This window comes from Phocoena sinus, chromosome 3 (genome assembly GCF_008692025.1).
Source record: "Phocoena sinus isolate mPhoSin1 chromosome 3, mPhoSin1.pri, whole genome shotgun sequence".
Taxonomy (NCBI): domain Eukaryota; kingdom Metazoa; phylum Chordata; class Mammalia; order Artiodactyla; family Phocoenidae; genus Phocoena; species Phocoena sinus.
This window is the reverse complement of record NC_045765.1, coordinates 25,863,067-25,888,687: the sequence shown is the minus strand read 5'-3', so window position 1 is coordinate 25,888,687 and position 25,621 is coordinate 25,863,067. Positions and strand designations below refer to the sequence as shown.

General features: G+C 34.7%; 1 protein-coding gene across 4 annotated transcripts in view; it reads left to right on the top strand.

Moving 5' to 3' along the window:
- Window positions 1–25,621, top strand: part of RANBP17 (RAN binding protein 17) — a 318,400-nt gene that overhangs the window by 48,191 nt on the left and 244,588 nt on the right. For all 4 annotated transcript variants that reach the window (XM_032626913.1, XM_032626914.1, XM_032626912.1 and 1 more), the window contains one exon: window positions 23,180–23,285. In XM_032626913.1, coding sequence (XP_032482804.1) covers window positions 23,180–23,285 — 106 coding nt within the window. The remainder of the gene's footprint in view (window positions 1–23,179; window positions 23,286–25,621) is intronic.

Here is a 25,621-nt window from a genome sequence, read left to right as displayed (position 1 = left end):
GATCCTTGCTGGGTAGAGTAATCTTGGTTGTAGGTTTTTCTCCTTCATCACTTTAAATATGTCCTGCCACTCCCTGTGGCTTGCAGAGTTTCTGCTGAAAGATCAGCTGTTAATCTTATGGGGATTCCCTTGTGTGTTATTTTTCCCTTGCTGCTTTTAATATGTTTTCTTTGTATTTAATTTTTGACAGTTTGATTAATATGTGTCTTAGTGTGTTTCTCCTTGGATTTATCCTGTATGGGACTCTCTGTGCTTCTTGATCTTAATTAACTATTTCCTTTCCCATAGTAGGGAAGTTTTCAACTATAGTCTCTTCAAATATTTTCTCAGTCCCTTTCTTTTTCTCTTCTTCTCCTGGGATCCCTATAATTCAAATGTTGGTGCGTTTAATGTTGTCCCAGAAGTCTCTGAGACTGTCCTCAGTTCTTTTCATTCTTTTTTCTTTATTCTGGTCTGCAGTAGTTATTTCCACTATTTTATCTTCCAGGTCACTTATCCGATTTTCTGCCTCAGTTATTCTTCTATCGATCCCTTCTAGATTATTTTTAATTTCATTTATTGTGTTGTTCATCATTGCTTGTTTCCTCTTTAGTTCTTCTAGGTCCTTGTTAAATGTTTCTTGCATTTTCTCTATTCTATTTCCAAGATTTTGGATCATCTTTACTATCATTATTCTGAATTCTTTTTTAGGTAGACTGCCTATTTCCTCTTCATTTGTTAGGTCTGGTGGGTTTTTATCTTGTTCCTTCATCTGCTGTGTGTTTTTCTGTTTTCTCATTTAGCTTATCTTACTGTGTTTGGGGTTTCCTTTTTGCAGGCTGCAGGTTTGTAGATCCCGTTGTTTTTGGTGTCTTTACCCAGTGGCTAAAGTTGGTTCAGTGGGTTGTGTAGGCTTCCTGGTGGAGGGGACTGGTGCCTGTGTTCTGGTGGATGAGGCTGAATCTTGTCTTTCTGGTGGGCAGGTCCATGTCTGGTGGTTTGTTTTGGGGTGTCTGTGGCCTTATTATGATTTTAGGCAGCCTCTCTGCTAATGGGTGGGGTTGTGTTCCTGTCTTGCTAGTTGTTTGGCATAGGGTGTCCAGCACTGTAGCTTGCTGATCGTTGAGTGAAGCTGGGTGTTGGTGTTGACATGGAGATCTCTGGGAGATTTTCGCCATTTGATATTATGTGGAGCTGGGAGGTCTCTTGTGGACCAGTGTCCTGAAGTTGGCTGTCCCTCGTCAGAGGCACAGCACTGACTCCTGGCTGCAGCACCAAGAGCCTTTCATTCACATGGCTCAGAATAAGAGGGAGAAAAAGTAGAAAGAAATAAAGAAAGAGGATAAAATAAAATAAAGTAAGATAAAATAAAATAAGTCATTAAAATAAATAAATTTTAAGAAAAAAAATTTTTTTAAAGAAATAAAAAACACGAATGGACAGAACCCTAGGACAAATGGTGAGAGCAAAGCTGTACAGACAAAATCTCACATAGAAGCATACACATACACACTCAGAAAAAGAGGAAAAGGGGAAAAAAATCATAATCTTGCTCTCTAAGTCCACCTCCTCAATTTGGGATGATTCATTATCTATTCAGGTATTCCACAGATGCAGGTACATCAAGTTGATTGTGGAGCTTTTTATCTGCTGCTCCTGAGGCTGCTGGGAGAGATTTCCCTTTCTCTTCTTTGTTCGCACAGCTCCCCGGGTTCAGCTTTGGATTTGGCCCCGCCTCTGCGTGTAGGTTGCCTGAGGGCGTCTCTTCCCACCCAGACAGGACAGGGTTAAAGGAGCAGCTGATTTGGGGTCTCTGGCTCACTCAAGCCGGGGGGAGGGAGGGGTACAGAGTGCGGGGCGAGCCTGCGGCGGCAGAAGTTGGCGTGACATTCCACCAGCCTGAGATGCGCCGTGCATTCTCCCAGGGAAGTTGTCCCTGGATCCCGGGACCCTGGCAGTGGTGGGCTGCACAGGCTCCTGGGAGGGGAGGTGTGGATAGCGACCTGTGCTTGCACACAGGCTTCTTGGTGGCGGCAGCAGCAGCCTTAGCGTCTCATGCCTGTCTCTGGGGTCTGCGCTGATAGCCGCAGCTCGTGCCCGTCTCTGGAGCTCCTTTAGGCCTTGCTCTTAATCCCCTCTCCTCACACACCAGGAAACAAAGAGGGAAGAAAAAGTCTCTTGCCTCTTTGGCAGATCCAGACTTTTTCCCAGACTCCCTCCCGGCTACCCGTGGTGCACTAACCCCCTGCAGGCTGTGTTCACGCCACCAACCCCAGTCCTCTCCCTGCGCTCCGACTAGAAGCCCGAGCCTCAGCTCCCAGCCCTGCCTGCCCCGGCGGGTGAGCAGACAATCCTCTCAGGCTGGTGAGTGCCGGTTGGCACCGATCCTCTTTGCGGGAATCTCTCCGCTTTGCCCTCCGCACCCCTGTTGCCGTGCTCTCCTCTGCGGCTCCGAAGCTTCCCCCTCCGCCACCCGCAGTCTCCACCCGCGAAGGGGCTTCTAGTGTGTGGAAACCTTTTGTCCTTCACAGTTCTCTCCCACTGGTGCAGGTCCCGTCCCTATTCTTTTGTCTCTGTTTATTCTTTTTTCTTTTGCCCTACCGAGGTACTTGGGGAGTTTCTTGCCTTTTGGGAGGTCTGCAGTCTTCTGCCAGTGCTCAGTGGGTGTTCTGTAGGAGTTGTTTCACGTGTTGATGTATTTCTGATGTATCTGCTGGTGTTGGAGGGTCTCCTGCAGAGGCAGTGGGTGGCCGTGTCTCACCGTGAGGACAAGGACAATGACAGCAGGAGTTCTGGGAAGCACTCTTTGGCATGAGCCCTCCCAGAGTCTGCCATGAGCCTCACCAAAGAGGCCAGGTGGCTATATACATTTCTAATAGGAGGCAGTTTAATTACACTTCCAGGATGTTTTTGTTTTCTTTCATATTTGTTTGGAAAGTGAGTGGTAAGGGATGATAGTCAAACTTTGAGTGATTTTCCATTTAAACTCTTTTTAAAAAGTTCTTTAAAAATTATCCTATACATTTACGTATTGTCTTCTAAAAATGCCTTTTATTCATTATCTGTTTTTTTGGTTTTTGTTTGTTTTCTGAGTCACACAGTACTGCTCAGCAGCGGATAGAGGAATAGTTAACCTTCTTGAAATGTTCTCTTTTATTAGTATCTCATTATAAATTAGATGGAGGAGAACTAACATTTTACTTTGTAGCATCTTGTCTTCATGACTGATTCCTTTCTTTTGCAGAGTTCTGAAAATTATTAAATATCTAATACATACAAAAGGGTATTTATATATTTTGAGACATAGTAACTAGCAGTAACAAGCACCATCACATAGCTTAAAGAACAGGTCAATACCAGTATCTTTGCTGTTCCCTTTTTCCTACCAGCAAAAAATTACTTGATGTTTGTTCGTTAATTGATGCCTCTTCTTCATAGTTTTACTGCATATGTATGTACTCTGAAAATAATGCATGGTTTTGCATATTTTTGAACTTTATACAAATTGAATCAAAATTATTCTTTTACAACTTGCTTCATTATTTTTTCTCAGTGTTGCATTCATGAGAGTTTGTGTGGATGCTGTAGCTATAGTTCCTTCATTTGTACTGCTGCAGTGCTGTTGTTTGAATATACTGCAATTTATTGATGCATTTTCTTGTCAGTGGGTATTTGTGTTTTCTGTTTTCTGCTAATGCAATGAATGCTGCTGTAAAGATTGTTATATATATTAATTACATAGTCAGCTTCAGTAAGCAATGCCAAACTATATTTTACAAAGTGATTGTACTACTTTATGTCCCACCCACTCTTAGCTAGATCCTCACCAGTGGCTCATAATGTTAGACTTTTTGTCAGGCTAGTTGTAATATACCTCATGCATATTTTACTTTTCACTCTCATGATTATTAATGAAGTTTAGTGTTTATGTTTATGTTCTGTCATCATCAGTGATATATATGTTCATCACTTTTGTTCATTTCCTCCTCGCCATTTGGATTATTTTGGTCTTTGATTTTTTTATACTAATGGAGCTCTTTATAATATTTTAACACTAATCCTTCAGTTGTTTGAATTGTAAATATTGCCCTCAAGTTTGTTACCTGTTTTTACGTGTAACTTTAATGTATCTGTTCTCTTAGTTTTCATATCTAATTTTATTTTAATTAATTCACCCAATCTTTTGAAGAGGTATTATATTTACATTGTCCAGAAAAAAGAAATTAAAATGGGTTCTGTTCCAGTCCTATAATCTGTCCTACTGTTCTTCACTCTAACAAATAACGATTCTTGTTGGTTTTGCATCTTTCTAAAATTCCTGTATGCATGTACCATTAGGAATATATAAGTTCTTATCCCCTTTTGTTTACATGGAATGTGGCATACCACACTCACATTTTACTCCTTGCTTTTTCTCATTTAACAATGTATTTTATAGCTATTCTTAAATCAGTATACAAAGAATACTTAATTCTTATGGATGAATAATATTTTATTTTTTGAATGTATCATAATTTATTTAACTATTCTCTCCATTGTTGAGAATCATTTGAGTTGTTTGCCATCTTCTGCTATTAAAACTAATGCTGTACAGATTAACCTTGTACTTGTCATTTTATATTTATGCGAGTATATCTGTAGGATACATTTCCAGAAGCAGAATTACTGTTGGGTAGAAGGGTTAATGTATTTGTAATTTTTATAAATATTTCCAAATTACTCTCTGTAAGGACTGCACCAATTTACTTGTCCACCAGCAGTCTATGAGAGCTCCATGTTATTGCCTTCACAGGGCAGTATTACCAAGCTTTTGAATTTTTGGCAATCCTATAGGTGGAAAATGATTTCTCAGTATAATTTAACATGCTCATATCAGTGAGGTTAAGCATTGTTTATTTAAGAGCTATTTGGTCTTCTTTTTTTTTTTTTTTTTTTTTTTTTTAGTATGCAGGCCTCTCACTGCTGTGGCCTCTCCCGTTGCGGAGCACAGGCTCCGGACACGCAGGCCCAGCGGCCATGGCTCACGGGCCACTCCACAGCACGTGGGATCCTCCCGGACCGGGGCACGAACCCGCGTCCCCCGCATCGGCAGGCGGACCCCCAACGACTGCGCCACCAGGGAAGCCCTGGTCTTCTTTTTCTGTAAAAGAATTACTCATTTTTTTGGCTCAGTTTTTTGTTGTTGGGTTATTGGTTCTTTTTTTCTCATTGATTTTTTTTTCCTCATTGACTTTTAAGAGCTCTTTATATTTTAGAAAAATGAGCCCCTTTGTCTGTGTTGAATTGCAAATATCTTTTTTCTTTTTCTTTTTTCTTGAGTATACAGTTTGAATTTAGTAGATACATAGCCATGTAACTACCACCACATTCAAGATAGAGAACCTTAGAAATAATTTTCTCATGCCCTTTGATCCATTTTCCTAACTCTATATCCAGGTAACCACTGTTTTTTGTCACTATGGTGCATCTCTTTTGGGTTTCTGTGTAAATGAAATCATACAATAACTAGTCTTTTGTGTTTGACTTTGTTTGCTTAGGATAATGGTTTTGAGATTCAAACATATTGTATATATAAATATTTTGTTCCTTTTTATTGCTGTGTAGTGTTCCATAGTATGGCTTTTTCTTTAGTTTGTCTAGCTGTTTACCACTTAATGGATATTTGAGTTATACTTGCAGTTTTTGGCTGTTATGAATAATGATGTTGTGAACATTTGCAGACAAATCTCTGTATGTACTTAAATTGTCATTTTTCTTGGGTAAATACCTGTGACAGTTTGCTGGGTCATATGAGAAATGTGTGTATAATATTATAAGATACTACTATGCTATTTTACGAAGTGTACCATTTTTCATTCCCACTATGAATGCTCCACATCTTCATCATCATTTGATACTGTCTTGTTAACTTTAGCCATTCTACTGGGTATCTAGTAGTAGTATCTCATTGTGGTTATACTTTGAATTTCCTTGATAATTAATGAAGTTGTGCTTTTTTGGCCATTCTTATATCTTCCTTTGTGAAATGTCTGTTCACAATTTTTGCCCATTTTTATATTGGGTTGTTTGTTCTTTTGTATATAGTCTTATTATTGAAATTGTAAGTGTTTAATATATTCTGTATACAGTCCCTTTTTCACATACATGTTGCAAATATTTTCTTCCTGTCTATCGTTTGTCTTTTCAACTGTCTTTCAAAGGGCAGAGTTTTAAATTTTGATGATCTGCCTTTTCAGTTTTTTCTTCATGGCTTATGCTTTTTATATTTAAGAAATCTGTAACTGAAGTCATGAATATGTTCTATATTTTTCTTCTAGAAGTTTAATAGTTTTAGGTATTATGTTTAAGTCTCTGATCCACTTTGGGTTAAATTTGGGAATGATGTGAGGTAAGGATAAGGTCTCCTCCCCAACCTATACAGTTATCAAGTTGTTCTAGCACCGTCTTTTTTCCTATTGAATTATCATGTACCTTTGTCAAAAATCAGTTGGCCGTAAAAGGCTAGGGTCTGTTACTAGACTCTATTCTGTACCATTGATCTAAATGTCTATCCTTATGCCAATATTATACTGTCTTGGTTACTATAACTTTATAAGTCTTGAAATCAGGTAATTTAAGTCTTTCAGTCTTGTTCTTCTTTCTCAGAATAGTTTTGTGTTCTACATCTTTTGCTTTTCTGTATTAATTTTAGCATCAACATGTCAGTTTCTTTAAAAAAAAAACTCATTAGCGTTTTGATTGAGGTTGCCTCAATCTATATATCAGTTTGGTCCATCTTGATATCCCGTTGAGGGACATGATATATTGCTCCACTTATGTAGGTGTTTTAAAATTTTCTTTGCAATGTTTTATTGTTTTCAGTTCATAGGTATTAAAAATCTTTCACAAAATTTATTCCTATATATTTTGGTGCTATTGTAAATTTTGATTATTCTTTGCTATTTTATATAAGACCAGAATTGATTTTTGTCTTTGTGTCCTGTGATTTTGCTGAATTTACTTATTAGTTCTAATAGCTTTTTTTGTAGATTCTTTAGGATTGTTTTATATGATCACGTCACCTAAAATAAAGACAGTTTTATGTCTTGTCTTCATGCCTTTTATTTCTTTTTCTTTCCTTATTCCACTGGTAGGACCTTTAGTACAATGCTGAACAAAAGCGGTAAGAATGGATATTCTGGCCTTGTTTCTGTTTATACATAGAAAGCATTGAGCCTTTTACCATTGGTAATAAATTTGATGAAGTTCCCTTCTGTTTCTCAGGCTATTTATAATGAGTGGGGCATTGACTTCTTTGAATGCTTTTTTATGTACCTACTCAAATGACCTTTGTTTAATTTTTTATTTTACTAATATAATGAATTATATTGGTTGATTTTTCTTTTAAACCAGCTTTCCATTCCTAGGATAAATCCTGCTTGGTTATGATACTGTTCCTTTATATAGTGTTAGATTCAGTTTGCAAAAATTTTATTTTACATTGATGTTCATGAAGGATATTTGTCTGTAGTTTTCTTTTTTTGTGATGACTTTGCTTTTGGTAACAGGATAATACTGGCCTCATAAAATGAGTCAAGAAGTGTTTCTTCCCCCTTCTTTACTTTCTGAAAGAGTTTGTGTTGTATTGGTATTATTTCTTTCTTAAGCATTTGATAGGATTCATCAGTGAAGCCAGTGAAGCCAGCGGGCCTGGAGGGTTTATTGTTATGAATGAAATTTTGTTAATTGGTATAGGACTATTCAAATGTTCTCTTTCACCTGGGGTCAAATTAGTCATTTGTGTCTTTCAAGGAATTGGTCCTATTTTTAAATTTACTGGAATAAAGTTATTTCTAATATTTCATTATTATTCTTTTAATGTCTGTAGGATCTGAAGTGATGTCTTTTCTTTCATTCTTCCTATTTTAAGAATTGAAGTATACTTGCCACATAATATATTATTTTCAGATGTACAACAGTAATTTGGTATTTGTATATATTAGGAAATGATCACCACAAAAAGTCTAGTTAACATCCATCACTATACATAGTTACACATTATTTTTCTTGTGATGAGGACTTTTGAGATCTACTATTTTAGCAACTTTCAAATATGCAATACAGCATTATTAACTATAGTCACCGTGCCGTACATTACATCCCCATGACATTTATTTTGTAACTGGAAGTTTGTACCTTTTGACCCCCTTTCATCCATTTGATAATTTTTGCCCTTTTTCTTTTTTTCCCGATAGACTAACTAGATATTTATCAACTTTGTTAATCTTTTCAAGAAATCAACTTTTAGTTTCACTGATTTTCTTTTTTGTTTGTTCATTTTTTATTTCATAAGTTTTTTGGGGGGGCTTTATTATTTTCTGCCTTATACTTGATTTTATTTGGTCTTTTTTTCTAATTTTGGATGGAGACATCACATCTTTAATTTTTAGATTTTTTTGTATTCTAATAAAAACATTTAAAGCTATAAATTCTGCTTTGAGCATTGCTTTAGCTGCATATCATGAATTTTGATCTTTTATTTTCATTATCATTTAGTTAAAATTATTTTCTAATCTGTTATTTCCTTGTTAGTTTATGGATTATTCGAAGTATGCTTTTATTTCCAAATATTTGGGGCTTTCCTAGTTGTCTTATTGTTTCTGATTTCTATTTTAATTCTACCTTGGGCAAATATCATTTTGTATGATTTCAGACTTTAAGTTTATTGAGACTTGTTTTATGACCCAGCATATGGTCTCTCCTGACAGACAGACCATGTACACTTGAAAAGAATATTTTACCATAGCCATAGTTGGGTATAGTAGTATGTAAATAGAAATTAAGTCAAGATGATTAATAGTATTGTACAGATATTCTTATTTTTAATGATTTTTTTCTGTTTGTTATTTTTGGGGCCTATTTCTATTATTTGCAGAGAAAGAGGTATTAAATCTCCAAATATGATTGTGGAATAGTCTATACTACTTTTTATTTTTTTAATTAAAAATTTTTTTTTAATTTTTGGCTGTGTTGGGTCTTCATTGCTGTGCGTGAGCTTTCTCTAGTTCTGGTGGCTTCTTTTGTTGTAGAGCACAGGCTCTAGGCACACAGGCTTCAGTAGTTGCAGCACGCGGGCTCAATAGTTGTGGTATGCAGGCCCTAGAGCGCACGGGTTTCAGTAGTTGTGGCTTGCGGGCTCAATAGTTGTGGCTCGCAGGCTCTGGAGCACAGGCTCGGTAGTTGTGGTGCATGTGCTTAGTTGCTCCGCGGCATGTGGGATCTTCCTGGACCAGGCATCGAGCTCGTGTCCCCTGCACTGGCAGGTGGATTCTTAACCACTGCACCACCAGGGAAGTCCCATATACTACTTTTAATTTTCAATTTTTGCTTCATTTAGACATTTATAATTTTTTGTCTTCCTTGTTAATTGATCCTTTTATCTTAAAATCTACTGCATTTGATATTACTGTAGCCAGTGCCATCTTATACTTTCTGTTTACATGGGATATCCTTCACCATCCATTTACTTCCAGTCTGTCTGTGTCTTTATTTTTAAAGTGTGTCTCTTGTAGACAGTGTATAGTTCTTCCTTTAAAAAAAAATCACTGCTGACCATCTCTGTCCTTTAATTGAAATGTTTCGTCCATCTACTAAATGGGGTGGAGGAAGACTATCAACTCAATACCATTTAAACTGCTTCCTTAGAATAAGGTTTTTCATATCACACTGGTAGTCTGTATTTAGGCCTCGCTGTGTGAGGTCTGAATTGAGGGATTTTTCCTTCTTTCCTGTGACTAACATGGAAGTCAAGTTAGACAATTTTCTGTTTTGTCTTTCTTTGTCTAGGGCAGACAGTTCACTTTCTTGCTAAGGGTGTAAGAGTTTCTTGTTGGAGTCCTCTTATTGGGCATGCCCTAGGCTTTGTCCTTCAAACAAGAAGCTCAAGTTCTCTAGTTGTTTTTATGCCTATATCTCTCAGTTTCAGCCCAGACATCTGTTTTTGCCTTTGTGGATTTATTTTACTTTCTTACCAACTCAGTAATATATCAGGTGCCTTTGTGCAAATTAGAAAAAGCACCCAGGCAAGTATAGTATGCTAGTATGGTGAGTAGAGTACAGGCTGGATTTCAGTCCCCACTTGTCCCTTCAGTTCTTTTTGTAGATATGTGGTTGCCCTGTAAGCCTGTCTTATAGTGTTTTGGGGTTTTTTTTGCCTGATGACACAATGGCAGCCTTATATAATATCTTTTCTGATTCATTTTTTATATTAATTCAGATTATGTTATAATTTGGTTCATGTTTAACCAACTACCTATAAAAATCACATTTTTTGTTTTTGGTTTTATATCACAATTAGTGTTTGCTTCTTTAAACGTAAAGAATTAGTAGTAACTTTCACTTCAGTGTGGTCAACTACATGCTCTGAAAGGCCTTTGAGCTGCAGTCAGATCCTGCATTGCTTGGCTTGAAATAAGTATATGAAATTTCTGAGGTTCCTACTCCTCCAGTCTGCTCTCCTCCACTTCTCTGTCCCTCTCTCTTCTGACTACTTCCCCCTCAAAAAATGAACTTTAACCAGAATGAACTGGTGGGTAGCAAACAAGGGCAAAAAAGGCAGTGTTGCCTTTAGAGGCAAATTATCAATGATTAAATTGGTGGCAAACCCTTAAGCTAGTAGCAAAGTCAGTGTACTGAACTTGGGATTCTTATATTAAGTTGGGCCCTTGAGAGGGGATATACTGGTCTGAAACTGGTAGATCCCCTTGCCTTCCAGCAAAAAAGTAAATTAAAATCTTCTTTAAAGAATAGCAACCATACTTTAGTGCCTTAAGAATCCTGCAGATAAAGAGCAGTCAATTAACTCTTCATGACTTAAAAAATAACCAGCACACAAACAACAAAACAAGGTACCATGACTGAGCACTAACAAAAACAGTGAATGGTTTATTTGATTTAGATCTCCTCAAGGACTTAAGATACTGGAATTTTATAGGAATATAAAATAATTATGTATGAAATGTTTAAAGGAAAAAGTTAGAACTACAGATGAGCAAACAAGAGAATGAAAAATGACCAGGCAGATTGAAGAAGACTCAAATGAAACTTATTATTGAAAAAAATATTTTTTGTGATCTAAAATTTAATGAATTTGTTAAACAGTAAATTAGAGCCTGCTGAGGAAAGAATTAGAAAATTGGCAGTTAGATTTGAAGAAATTTTTAAGAATGTGGGGAAACAAGGAAAGTAACTTTTTAAAAAAAAAAAAACTGGTGAAGGATTTATTTTTTAATTTTTTTGGCCGCACCTCACGGCACGTGGGAATCTTTGTTCCTTAACCAGGCATTAAACCTGTGCCCTCTGGAAGTGGAAGCATGGAATCTTAACCACTGAACCACCAGGCAAGTCAAAAGTAGCTATTAAAAGAGAAGTTAAAAGATGGAATGAAGAGGTCAGATATGTCAAGTTGGATCCCAGAAGACAGAATAGAGAGAATGGAACAGAAGCAATAATGGAAAACATTCTTTCTGAGAATTTTTTAGAATTAATGAAAGACATGCATCTGTCAATACAGCAAATCCAAAATGTACCAGTCAAAAAACCCAGCAGTTTAGTCAAACTATGTAGCTCTGAAGACAGAAAATCTCTAAAGCAGCTTAAAGAGTGTAAAATAGACCGAAAAACTCACTTCTCAACAGTAAAAATGTAAACCAGAAGATTGTGGAATATTATTCTCAAAAAATTGAGTCAAAGTAATGGCCATCGTATAACTGTATGTCAGCAAAAGTATCTTTCATGAGCAAAGATACTGAAACCACTTCTAGACAAGTGAAAACAGAATTTTTACTACCAGTAGATCTTTACTGAGGTTCTTTATTAAAAGTTTTCATTAAACGTTCTAAAGATTATTTTTCAGGAAGAAGGGACATGATTCCATGAGGAAGGAAAGGAACACACAGAAATTGGTAAACACACAAATCTTAACAAACATAGCCTTATATTTTTAAAAAAGTTATTGTTTTTAACTTGTGAAATTAAAAAAGAAACTACCATAAACAGTAGTACACGAGAGAGGGATGTGATAAGAATTAAAATTGTCTTAATGCCTTGTTTTATTTTGGAAGAGAATTAAGATGGTAAAATTTCAAGAGTAACAAAAGTGTAAGACATGTGATTAACTTCCGTTACACAGTAGAGGAAAAATAATGAAATAGGTAAACAAGGAAACTCAGTGTTTTAAAAAGCCAAGAAAAGAGAGACAAAAAGAAAGACAGTAATAGAAAATAAAATAGTAGGAGCAGTCCACATACATTATTAATCTAATAAACATAAATGAATTAAATTTACAATTAAGCCAGATTATAAAGTTGAATATTTTAAAAAATATTCCAGTGATCCAAATGCCCATTATAAGAGACATACTCGGGGCTTCCCTGGTGGCACAGTGGTTGAGAGTCCGCCTGCCAATGCAGGGGACACGGGTTCGTGCCCCAGTCTGGGAGGATCCCACATGCCACGGAGCAGCTAGGCCCGTGAGCCATGGCTGCTGAGCCTGTGCATCCGGAGCCTGTGCTCCGCATCAGGAGAGGCCGCAACAGTGAGAGGCCCGTGTACCGCAAAAAAAAAAAAAAAAAGACATACTCAAAACTTTAAAACATAGAAAGTTGAAAGATTAAAAAAAATGTGCTGTGTAAATATGAACCTAAAGGAAGTTGGGGTAGTTATATTAATATCAAACAAGACTGTAAGATAAAAAGCATTACTAGAACTGGAGATAATCATTTGTATACTAAGAAGGTATAACAATTTCAAATATCTAGTACCTTGAAATAGTCTCAAAACATCAAGCAAAGAATGGTGATCCTGTGGGAGAAATCGACATATGTACCATTATAATGAGGAGTTGCAGTACATTTCTGCAAATTATTTTTGATAAATTAGATATGGAAATCAAAAGGATTTGAACAATATAATTAACAGACTTTATTGAATTGATGTATATAAAATGCTGAAACCAACAATTAGAAAATATTAATAGGACATGTGGCATGTTTTTAAAAGAATTGACCAAGAAGAACAAAGCTAGAGGCATCATGCTTCTTGACTCTAAACTATATTACAAAGCTATAGTGATCAAAACAGTATGGCATTGGCATAGAAACATAAATCAGTGGAACAGTATAGAGAGCCCAGAAATATACCCATGTCCACATGGTCAGTTAATTTATGACATAGAGCTAAGAATATACAATGGGGAAAGGACAGTCTCTTCAATAAATGGTGTTAGGAAAACTATATAGACACATGCAAAAGAATGAAACTGGACCCCTATCTTACACCATACACAAAAATAACTCAAATCGAAAAGACTTGAACATAAGACCTGAAACCATAAAACACCTAGAAGAAAACATAGGTAGTAAGCTTCTAGACATTGGTCTTCGCTGTGATTTTTTGGACTTGACACCAAACGCAAAGGCAACAAAAACAAAAATAAGTAAGTGGTAAGTGGGACTACATCAAACTAAAAAGTTTCTGCACAGCAAAGGAAACCATCAACAAAGTGAAACGGCAACCTACCAAATATGAGAAAATATTTGTCACATATCTGATAAAGGGCAAATATCTAAAATATGTAAAGAACTCACAGAGCTCAATAGCAAAAAAATAAACAGCCCAATTAAAAAATGAGCAGGGGATCTGAATAGATATGTTTCCAAAGAAGACATATGAATGGCTTTCAGGTATGTGAAAAGGTGCTGAACATCACTGATTCTCAGGGAAATGCAAATCAAAACCACCATGAGATATCACCTCACACCTATTAGAATAGCTGTTATCTTAAAGACAAGATATAACAACTGTTTGCAAGAATGTGGAGAAAAGGGAACCCTGTGCACTGTTGGTGGGAATGTAAATTGGTATAGCCAATATGGAAAACAATATGGAGGGTCCTCAGAAAGTTAAAAACAGAACTACCAGATGATCTAGCAATTCTACTTCTAAGTATTTGAAGAAAATGAAAATACTAACTCAAAAGGATATCTCTACACCCCCATGTTCATTGCAGCCTTGTTTACAATAGTCAAGACATTGAAGCAACCTAAGTATCCATTGCTGGAGGAGTGGATAAAGAAAATATGTGGGGTGTGTGTGTGTACACATAAACATATGTATGTAAAATTATTATACATTATATATATAGTATATAAGGAATATTATTCAATCATAAAAAAGAATGACTTCTTGCCATTTATGACAACACGGATTGACCTTGAGAGCATTTTAAGTGAACTAAGAGAAAGACAAATACTGTATGATTTCATTGTATGTGGAATCTGAAAAACAAAACAAAACAAACTCGTAGATACAGAGAACAGATTGGTGGTTGCTGTGGTAGTGTTGGGGAGTGGGTGAAATGGGTAAAGATGGTCAAGGTATAAACTTCCAGTTATAAATAAATAATGAAGATGTAATATACAGCATGGAAACTATAATTAATAATACTGTATTGCATATTTGAAAGTTGCTGAGAGTAGATTTTGAAAGTTCTCACCACAAGAAAATAAAATTTGTGACTGTGTGGTGGTGGATGTTAACTAGACTTATTGTGGTGATCATTTCCCAATACATACAAATATCAAATCATTTTGTTGTATACCTGAAACTAATATGTTATATTTCAACTATATCTCAGTTTTAAAAAATTAACCAAGTATTACTACATAAAGCAAGTCTCAACAAATTTCAATGACAGTATCATAGAGTCCAGATTTTCTTACCAATTTGCGATTAAATTAAAACCAACCTGTAAAAATAACAAATTCCATAAAGTTGGTAATTTTATAAACATACTTCTAAGTAATTTTGGAGTAAAAGAAGTCTTAAGGAAATTAAAAAACAAAGAAAAGTGGAAATACAACATGTTTGGAATTCAGTAGGAAATTTATTTCACAAAAACAAGAAAGGCTGAAATGTGACTTAAGCATCCAAGTTGAGAGGTTGGAATGAGAGGAGCAGATCAAACCCAAAGAAAGGAGAAAGAAGGAAACAAAGAGCAGAAATTAAGGAACTAAACAACAAAGATTCAGTAATATCAAAAAAATCAAGAGTTAATTCTTTAAAAGTACTAATAAAATTGACAAACCTCTCATGAGATAGGAAGAAAAGAGAATTCACAAATAGCATTAGGATCAAGAGGGGAAATACAATTACAGATACAGCAGAGGTTTAAAAGATAAAATTATACATAGTATTTTTTGAAGTCAACAAATTAGAAAACTCGAAATTAGTAAATTCCTAGAAAAATAACTTAAAATCAACACAAGATTTTTAAAAAAAGATACCAGAAGTCGAAGAAGATATTTGCAACACATACACACACACTAACCCAAGCAAGGATCTAGAAGAACCTGGAAATAAATCCTAGAAATCAATAAAACAAGCAATTCTTTAGGGAAATGATCAATAGATACAAATAAGCATGTCACTACTCATAAGAGAAAGGGAAATCAAGGCACATGAGATACCGTTTTACTTCCAGTAGATTGGCAAAAGTAAATCTTACAGGAGAATGTAGATCAAAGGGAATTTTTACATCCTTCTGGTAGGAATATAAAGTATAGTCACTTGGAAATAGACTGGAAATCACTTTGGTGTTATCTTGAAAAGTGGAACATTTGAATACCTTCTGACCTGGCACTTCCACTCTTAGATATGTCCTTTAGAAGAGCTCTTCTAAACAAGAGGACATGACGTGAGAATGTTCATAGCCTTAATGTTATTAAAGGCAAAAAAATGGAAAAAGCTCAAATGTCCATCAACATGAAAATGGATAAACAGATCATAATATAGTTATACAATGGAGTATTATATAACATAAAAAAATGAACTACAGATACACTTAAAGATGAATTTCAGAAATAATTAGTGGGGAAAAAAAAACAATTTTCAGAAAGCTATATATAGTATGAAACACTTAATAAAGCCCCAAAACAAGTGAGACTAAAAATATATAGTTTAAGAATATATCTGTAAGTGATAAAACAAAAAGATGTCAAGAAAATAGTAAGCATCAAATACAGTCATGGTTACTTCTAGGGTGCAAGGTAAGGGGGGAAGCTAGGTTCGGGGTATGGAGGTAGGTGTGACAGTATTGGTAATGCCTTGGTTGTTAAATTGGATAGAGGGGGGTCACAGGAGTTTGTTTTATCATACAGTCATCCCCCTGTATCTGAGGTTTCTGCACTTGCTAATTCAACCAACCACAGAAAATATTCCCCCCCAAAATAAAATTCCAGAAAGTTCCAAAAAGCCAAACTTGAATTTGCCATGTGCCAGCAACTGTTTACTTAGCATTTACATTGTATTTACAACTCTTTACCTAGACTTTACATTGTATTAGGTTTATAAGTAATCTAGAGATGATTTAAAGCATATGGAGGTTACGAATAGGTTATATGCAAATACCGTGCCATTTTATATAAGTGACTTCGAGCATCTGCAGATTTTTGTATCCATAGGGATCCTGGAAATAATCCCCTGTGGATACTGAGGGAAGACTGTACTTTACATACATTACATATATTCTTTCATATGTATCAAATATTAGTTACAGTGGGAAAAGATTCAGTTGTAAAATCAAAGACTTGTTTTCCTACAAAAGGGTATTAGAAGAAAGTATAGCTGTTCTAAGATACATGAATGGAATTAACTGAAATGTAATCATTTATTGGTATTAAATAGGCCTATCTATTGAATAAAATGTCAGACATGTTTCTTTTTTGTTTTGGGGGGTTTTTTTGGACTGCGTTGGGTCTTCATTGCTGCGCAGGCTTTCTCTAGTTGTGGCGAGCAGGGGCTACTCTTCGTTGCGGTGCATGGGCTTCTCATTGGGGTGGCCTCTCTTGTTGTGGAGCATGGGCTCTAGGTGTGCGGGCTTCAGTAGTTGTGGCGCATAGGCCCAGCAGCTGTGGCTCACGGGCTCTAGAGCGCAGGTTCAGCAATTGTGGCGCACAGGCTCAGTTGCTCTGCGGCATGTGGGATCTTCCTGGACCAGAGCTCGAACCCATGTACCCTGCATTGGCAGGCGGATTCTTAACCACTGCGCCACTAGGGAAGCCCCAGACCTGATTCTTGACTAATACAAATTCAGGGAGTTTTTGTAGTTGTAGTTTTAATGAAACATCATTTCAGAGTTTCTAATATAATGCCTGATACATGGAAATGTTTAATAGATATTTTTTTCCTTTCTTCTAGTCAAAAGGTTAGTGAAAAGGAATCTGTCTGCCCTTTAAAAATATCTGTGGTTTATTCGGAAATAATTGTTTTATATTATGAAAAGTGCCTAGTGTGGTGTGGTTCTAGTTTGTACTGCTGTGTATGGTAGTGTTCAATTTCTTTTGTGTAAAGACTTCAGTTAGTGTTGAACAAAGAAAATTATATGCTCTCGTTATGTGTGCTTTAATTTAGATGCTTAATGGCTTTTAATGTTACAAAATAAGTTTATTATTATATTATGATCTCACTTGTATTATATTGTCTTGCTCTTCCATATTCGTGGTGATATGGTCATGGTTTACGAAAACAATAATCCCTAAGAAATAAATAGATCATTAACAGTAGTTAACGATTACTTGTGATCTAGGGTAATGACTGATTTCTTTGGGATTATTGCAGTTATAAACCATAATTACAGATTATTACAGCAATAATTATTTTGTTAAAGGAAAAAATGTTCTGTTCTTGAACAGCTGCTGAACGAGTGCCCTGAACATTTCAGAATAAATCGAAAAATGAAAAACTATAATGGAAATGTAATCTGAGAATTTTTAAATAAAATTATAGATATGAAACTCATATATAGGATATTTAAATTTCTAAATGCAATTTAGATTTATGGCTTTACATGGTTCTTTAAACTTTGTGGATATAATTCCGTAACCAATGTAACTTTTTAACATCTATTATTCTAAATGCTGTAACTCTAATATTCTAGAGTTTTAGGGTAAGGTTTAATGTGTATGAGAAATATCACTCATTCAGTGAAATAGGAAAATTGTATTTGATAGATTAATTAAAATGCCTTTATATTTCATTGCATTGTTCATTTCTAACACTAATCCTAATTTTTTCAGTTAGTAGTTGTTAATTTTTAGGGTTAAAAATTCCTGCTTTTTTGTCTCATACAATAGAAATCACTGCTTTCTAAAACAGGGAAAGAGTGAATATATATCCTACTTCTCTCTGAATAAACTTCCATTCAAAATTTACCATAATTTTAGAAAAAATGCTCACATGCTATCTTTGCATAGCATTCTTTGATATCAAAGCCTTAATTTCAAGGTCACAAAATAAAATGAATTAAAGAATAAAAAATTAAAATTTGAGAAATTCTTGTCCTATATTTAGTATTTATTATTAGACAGTGATCTCATCACAGTGCATTGAAAAATCATCTTTTCAGTTTTCTCTCTCTCACCAGGTTCAACCTGTTAAGCATAGGGTCTCTTTCTCCCTTCTCACCCTGCCTTATACATATTTAGTTATATCCCAGTGGACAGAACATGGCACATAGTAGATATTCAGCAAATGAATTTTCTGAAAATTCTTGAGTGTTTTTCAGTTCAGGGTTTTTGTTTGTAGACATAGCTAACTGTAAGTAGCTTTAATTGCGAAAAGCCTCTTTGGTAGAGAGGGAAGAACTTAAAAATTCTTAAATATTGTGTGACTTCATTTTCTTGAGCAGCTTGAAAGTAAAACTTAGAATGGACATATAAATATTCCATATTGATATGTTTTATGGCTTTTGTAGCTATGATATAGAAGAACTAAAAACAGTATAGCTATTTAATAATAATAATAATAATAGTCAACATTTAGTCAGCCCTTGTAGCAGGAATTATTATGAGTACTTTACATGCAGAATACCATTCAGTGCTGTCAGAAGCCTACGAGCCAATTATTATTAGCATTTCGTATTTATAAATGAGGAAATTAAAGCCAAAAAGATTGAGTAACAAGCATAATAAATAGTAGAGGCAGAATTTGAATCCAAGTTGTGCTCTTGGTGGCTAAATTGTATTGCCTCCATTTTTAAATATTGATCTTCCAACAGAGAAATATAAAAGTTACATATATAATCAGTGTCTGTTTTCAAGATGGCTTGTTTTATGAAGAGCTAGTAGGCAGATGTTTCTACATTTACATTAGTTATAAACTCCAAAAGTAAGTTTGCTTATTTTAAATTCAGCTATTCAACAAATGTTAGTTTCACGTGTCACATATACTTGGTTTTAGGGTGGCTGGTTTGGGAATCAAAAGAAGTGTGAATGCCCTAGAAATGATCCCAAAGGGAGATGCAGTCTCATGTGTAGCAAAAATCTGGGAGACAGGTGGAGGACAGTCAGGATTAGGAATTAAAATGTATTAAATAAACACTTAAGAGGTTGTTGGATCATCAAGGTCTGTCTAGCTGATTGACCACTGTGTTGTTCAAGTATTTTAATCAGTTTTGAGAGGAAGTGGTACATATCTCATAACGGTATGAGAATGGACTCTTGGAAATCCGTTGCCTATATTTGAATCATATACTTCTTAATAGGGATTTGTGACACTAAATAAATATAGGTACAGATAATACATATAATGTTTAAAATAGTACTTAGTGCATGTTAAGTACTATTTAAGTGTTTGCTATTATTTTTAGTAATAGTGAAGCTTACTTTAAGCAAAATTAGTATCTAAGAATCTAAATAGATAAAATATATAAAGAAGGTTATTATTTAGATTTAAATAATATTTTTCATTTTGAGAAATAATTTGTAGTAAGATATTTTTAAAATAATGACTCTCATAGGGCAGGTAAGTTATTATACTACATTCACCAAAGATTATGGTCACAATGTTTTAGATTCGTATCAATTATATAAAATGTGTATGCCCCACACACATTGGAGCACAATCTATTGATGATAACCTTTGTAAGATTCTGAGATATACAGTCGATTCTCCTTATTTGGTATTTAATGTTCCATAAAGTTTCTGTGAACACTGAATTAGCAAATATTAAACCATTGCTCCTAGGGGAAATACAGATTGGGTTCCTGCAGGCTTCTGGTCACATTTTCATCGACTGATCAGCATATAACCTTGTGTTATGTATTCCTGCTTAAAGATAATTTACATTAATATATATCATTGATTCGTTAACATTGAACTCACAGCCAACAGCACTACAGCCCATGCCTGGACGAAGCTTAACACGTGTTATTTTCTCTACAAGGTACATAATAGCTTTTTTTTTTTCACTTAGGAACACTAGGCAACACATTAGCACTATTCTTATTGACTATTTTAAAGAGTAAAATTATAAACAAGGAGCACAAAAGTGAAAAAACAATGTGGTACCAAAAAGATACCAAAAAGGGATACTTAGCTGTTTATAGAATGAGAGATGAAACAAGAAAGCAGATTGTTGCTTTGTTTTACCTGATCTTGGAATGTGAACATTGGGCAACTTAAATTATTTGCTGTTCTGCATCTGTCCATGAATGACCACAAGTATTGATTTGGGGGATTACAAATAAATTTTACCACGTGGATGAATTTGCAAATAGCAGGATAGACTAGATTATACCTTGCATTGAATGTGCTTTAAGAAGCTGCTTTTATTTAAGCAAGAGAAATGTAACTACCATTAACATTCGTTTTTAATAACAACTCTACATTATAATGTTTACTAAATTGATAATAAGCTGTTAACTTCTTCTTGCCTGGTTCATGCTGTATTTTCTATGTAATGATTTCTTAATTCAATAACCCATGTCTATTTGATAACTTATGTATGCCAGGCACTGTTTCAGGCTCTGGATATGCAATAGACAACCAAACAGAAAAAATAACAGCTGTCATGCAGTGTACATTCTATTGGAATAGACAAGTAACAAAGCAAGATAAATAATAAAGTATATATTATGTTAGAAAGTGATAAGTAAAATTTTAAAAAATAATGAATCAGAAAAGGTGGATATGAAATGTTGGCAGATTGTATTCTGGTTATCTTTTGCCCAAAACTTAGTGGTTTATCAAATAACAATTTTATTCTTATCTCTCAGTGTTCTCTGGGATTGATAAGTTTCAACTAGATGGTTCTCCTTTGCTGTCTTTCAGGTGCTGTAATCAGGTGACAGCTGCAGCTGGCATAACCTGAATGATTCTTTACTCACAAGTCTGTTCTCTTTGCTGGAATGTTTGATGAATGGGCTATAGTTGGGCATTTCTCTCTCCATGTAGTCTCTTTACATGGCTAGCCTTTAGGTCTCAGGGTATGTGGTTTTCTTACATGGTGAATGGCTTCCCCTAAGTGAACATTCCCTGAGAGACTGGAAGAAGCTGCCAATTCTCTTAAAGGCTAAGCCCAGTACTGGAATAAGTGTCACTTCTACCATATTCTTTTAGTCAAAGCAGTCACAGTCCAGCCCAGACTTACGAAGGATTGGAAAAATAGACTCCACTTCCTGATGGCAATTGCATACATGGAGGGAAGGAATTGATGGGTATCTTGAAGACACACTACCGTAGTCTAGGTATTGAAAATTGATAGGATAGCTGTGTAAGACCTGACTGAGAAGGGGCATTCAAAGTGAGACTAGTCAACATGGTTGTATCTTTTTGCAGGTACATTAAGCTGTGTGAGGATAGGCAAAGAGTAGGTGGAGAATTGGATTTAAACAATTACAGTTTTGTAAGATGAGTATGTCAGAGGAGGAGAGAAGTTGACATTGTATGCAAGACAGAGATTATAATGATAGGCAGTAGAACTGGAGGTAGGTAAGCAGGGTAGAGAAGACATGAAGGGTGTAAGAAAGTGAAAAAAATGGCAGATCCCAAAAAACTATTAGAACTAACAAAAGAGAAACAAAGTTGCAGGATACAAGATCAATAGATAGAAATCAACAGTGGGTTTATATATTTTCAATGAGCAATCAAAAATGAAGATAACAAGTCCACTTACAATAGCATTTAAAAGAATAAACTACTTAGGTAAAAACTTTACAAAAGAAGTGTTAAGTCTTGTACACTGACACTGTAAAACATTATTAAATATCTAAATAAATTGGAAGACATCATGGTCATGGTTCAGAAGACTTAATATTGTTAAGAAGGCAGTATTCCTCAAATTGACTTAATGGATTCAGTGTAATCTCTGTCAAAATCCCAACTGGCTTCTTTTCAGGAATTGGCAAGCTGATCCTTAAATTAATGTGGAAATCCAGAAGACCCAGGATATCCAAAGTAATCTTGAAAAAAAAAAAAAACAAAGTTGAAAGACTCACACTTCCTGATTTCAAAATATATGACAGAGCAATAGTAATCAAGACAGTGTGGTATTGGTGTAAAGGTAGACACTAGATCAATGAGATGTAGTTGAGAGTTCAGGTATAAACCCTCTAATTTGTAATCAGTTGATTTTTGACTGGTAGGAAGACAGTTCAATGACAGAAGGATTGTCTTTTCAACAAATGGTGCTGGGACAGCTGGATGTCTGCATGCAAAAGAATGAAGTTGGAACCCTATATCCTACCATACACAAAAAGTTAAATCAAAATGAATCATAGACCTAAATGCAAGAGTTAAAGCTATGAAACTCTTAGAAGAAAACATAGGACTAAATCTTCATGACTTTGGGTTGGGCAATGGTTTCTTAGATTTGACAGCAAAAGCTGAAATAACAAAGGAAAAATTAGCATTAGTACCACATGAGAATTTAACATTTCTGTGCGTCAGAGGACACCATGAAGAAAATGAAAACAACCCACAGAATGGGAGAAAATATTTGCTAATCATATGTCTGACAAGAGACTTGTATCTAGAATATATAAAGAACTTTTACAACTCAATAATAAAAAAGATAGATAGCCCAATTTTAAACTGAGCCAAGGATTTAAATAGACATTTCTCCAAAGAAGACATACTTACGCAAGATCACATAGCAGATTGGTAGAGCTGGGATTCATAGTTGTATCTGGCTCTAAAATGTGTCATTTTCACTATTATACTACCTTGGTGAACTTAAAATCCAACTCTTCACTCTGTCAAGAACTGAGTTCACAGTAGTTTATCACTTGTTTGGAAGAACTTTCGCTAATTTTAGAATATTGGGAAAAATAAGCCTTATTTCTATCAATACTTTCTAAATGATTTTTTCCTTGTTATATATTAGGACGTCTTGCCTGGCTGGTATACTTGGTTGGGACAGTTGTTGGAGGAAGATTAACATATACCAGTACAGATGAACATGATGCTATGGATGGAGAATTATCCTGTCGGTAAGTAGTAGCCATATAATTTATAGAAATTTAGTTACTGAGCTGCTATTATGAGCTAAAGCATTTTGTACTTGGCCTTTTGGAGAAGGTATTATTTTACTTTTTACTGATGAGAAAACCAAGGCTTAAGTGATTTGTAAAAGTCATATCTCTAATAAGTAGTATAGTCAAATATATTCATATGAATAATATGAGTAAGCTAGTTTTCCATATATTTTAATTCACTTTTAATAACATCTTTCTTTATAACAAAGTAATACATGTTTTTGTTGAACACTGAAGATTTAAATGAAAAGAAAGTTATATATTAATTTGGAAATAACTACTGTCATTTGGTAAAGATCTTTGAGTCTAATGTTTGAGAGTATATGTACATTACATGTGTATTTCTCAACTTTTTTTCAACAAAAATTATACTATAATATTGTTTTGTAAACTAAAATGGGGATACTAGTACTATATCTAATTCATTTTGGGCTGTTATAAGGATTAAATAAGTTAATAATTTAAAAATAATTTTAAAGTGCTTAGGACAATCAATGCCTGGCAAATAGTAAGCACTATATTACCAAAAAACCCCCCAAAATAATTCTTTTTTAAAAACTCAAACATAATATTTATAAACATTTTATCTAGACATGACATATTCTAAGCTGTACCATAATTTAAATAGGTCCTTGCTTTGGGAATTTTAGGCTGTTTCTCAATTTTTCCTTATTATAAACGTGAATATTCTTTTAGCTATATCTTTATGTAGATCAAAATAATTTTATTAGAGTTAGGTCCTAAAAGCTAAATAGTGGTTGAATAGTATATAGCACTTTAAAGACTTTCAATACACCTTACCAAATGGCCTTCTGGAAAAGTACCAGTTTATCCTCTGAGCCCAAAGGCCATGAGAGGCTATTGGGGTTTTTTGTTGTTGTTTTTTTTTTTGCAGTTGAACACTAGGTGGTAGGATTCTTATCTTTGCCAGTTCATAGGTAACTGATGTCTCATTTTAATTTGTATTTCTTTGTTTACAAGTGGTGTCAAACATTCTTTTCCATTCCTTTTCTTGCCATTTCTATTTTCTCTTTGTGATTTTTTATTATATGTAGATTGTATCATTCACCTGGTTTTCTTTTATGATTATCTTTCCTAATCTATCCGTAAGAACTCAGTATATATCAGTATATATCAAAGATTGTAATATTTTGATATTCATTTTGCTATTCATTTTCTCCATATGTTTTAATTTGTTTTAGAAATTGCTTTTTTTCTGGCTTTAAACATTTATATATTAAGATCTATGAATTTTTTCTTTCATACTTTTTTCAATGCTCATGTTTAGGAAGGTTGTTCCACACCTGGATAATAAAAATATTCTGCTATATTTTCTCCTGGATCTTTTATGGTTTCAGCTTATATTTAATTTTTAATATATCCAACATTTATTTTGTTATGTACTTTTTCGAAAGTTTCCAAGTGTTAACCAGTTAATGTCAAACCCCACCGTCTACTGATTTGAAATGCTGCATGTATCTTACACAAAATTCTCATGTCTTTTTCTAGGCCTTTCATTCTTCTCCACTGATCTTGGAAGTCTATTAGTACACCACTATCACCCTACTGAAGTCTTTAGTATGATATTCTCCCTCATTATTATTCTTAAATATATTCCTAACTGTTTAATAAATTTGTTGCCATTTTGAATAGAGATTTCTCTCTCATTTCATACCCTTTTTAACCTTTAAACTACCTCATTTCAATGAAATTTGAATCTGAATGGAACATAAATATTTTTAGTTTTTCCTAAGATTTATTATTTCCAATATCAAACCACTTTAAAATATGACTGGGGCATTCTCAAAATGCTTTGATTAATTTTTTTTTTTTGCGGCACACGGGCCTCTCACTGTTGTGGCCTCTCCCGTTGTGGAGCACAGGCTCCGGACGCGCAGGCCCAGTGGCCATGGCTTACGGGCCCAGCCACTCCGCGGTATGTAGGATCCTCCCGGACCGGGGCACAAACCCGTGTCCCCTGCATCGGCAGGCGGACTCTCAACCACTGCGCCACCACGGAAGCCCTGCTTTGATTAATTTTTTTTTTTTTTTTTTTGCTTTGATTAATTTTAAACCAAGTGAACAATTTACTTCTGTAACATCTTTTAATATTACGTATTTAGTAAAGTTTTTGCTATAGTTAGTTCGATTTTTTTTTTTTAATGTTTTCATCATCAAGTAGAGAATTTCCCACTGGCACTATTTTCCTGAAAAATATATATAACAGGAAATAAAAGTATCTGCCAAGTAGAAAATTTTAATTTTTTCTTTAAGCGGCAAACATTTAGCTC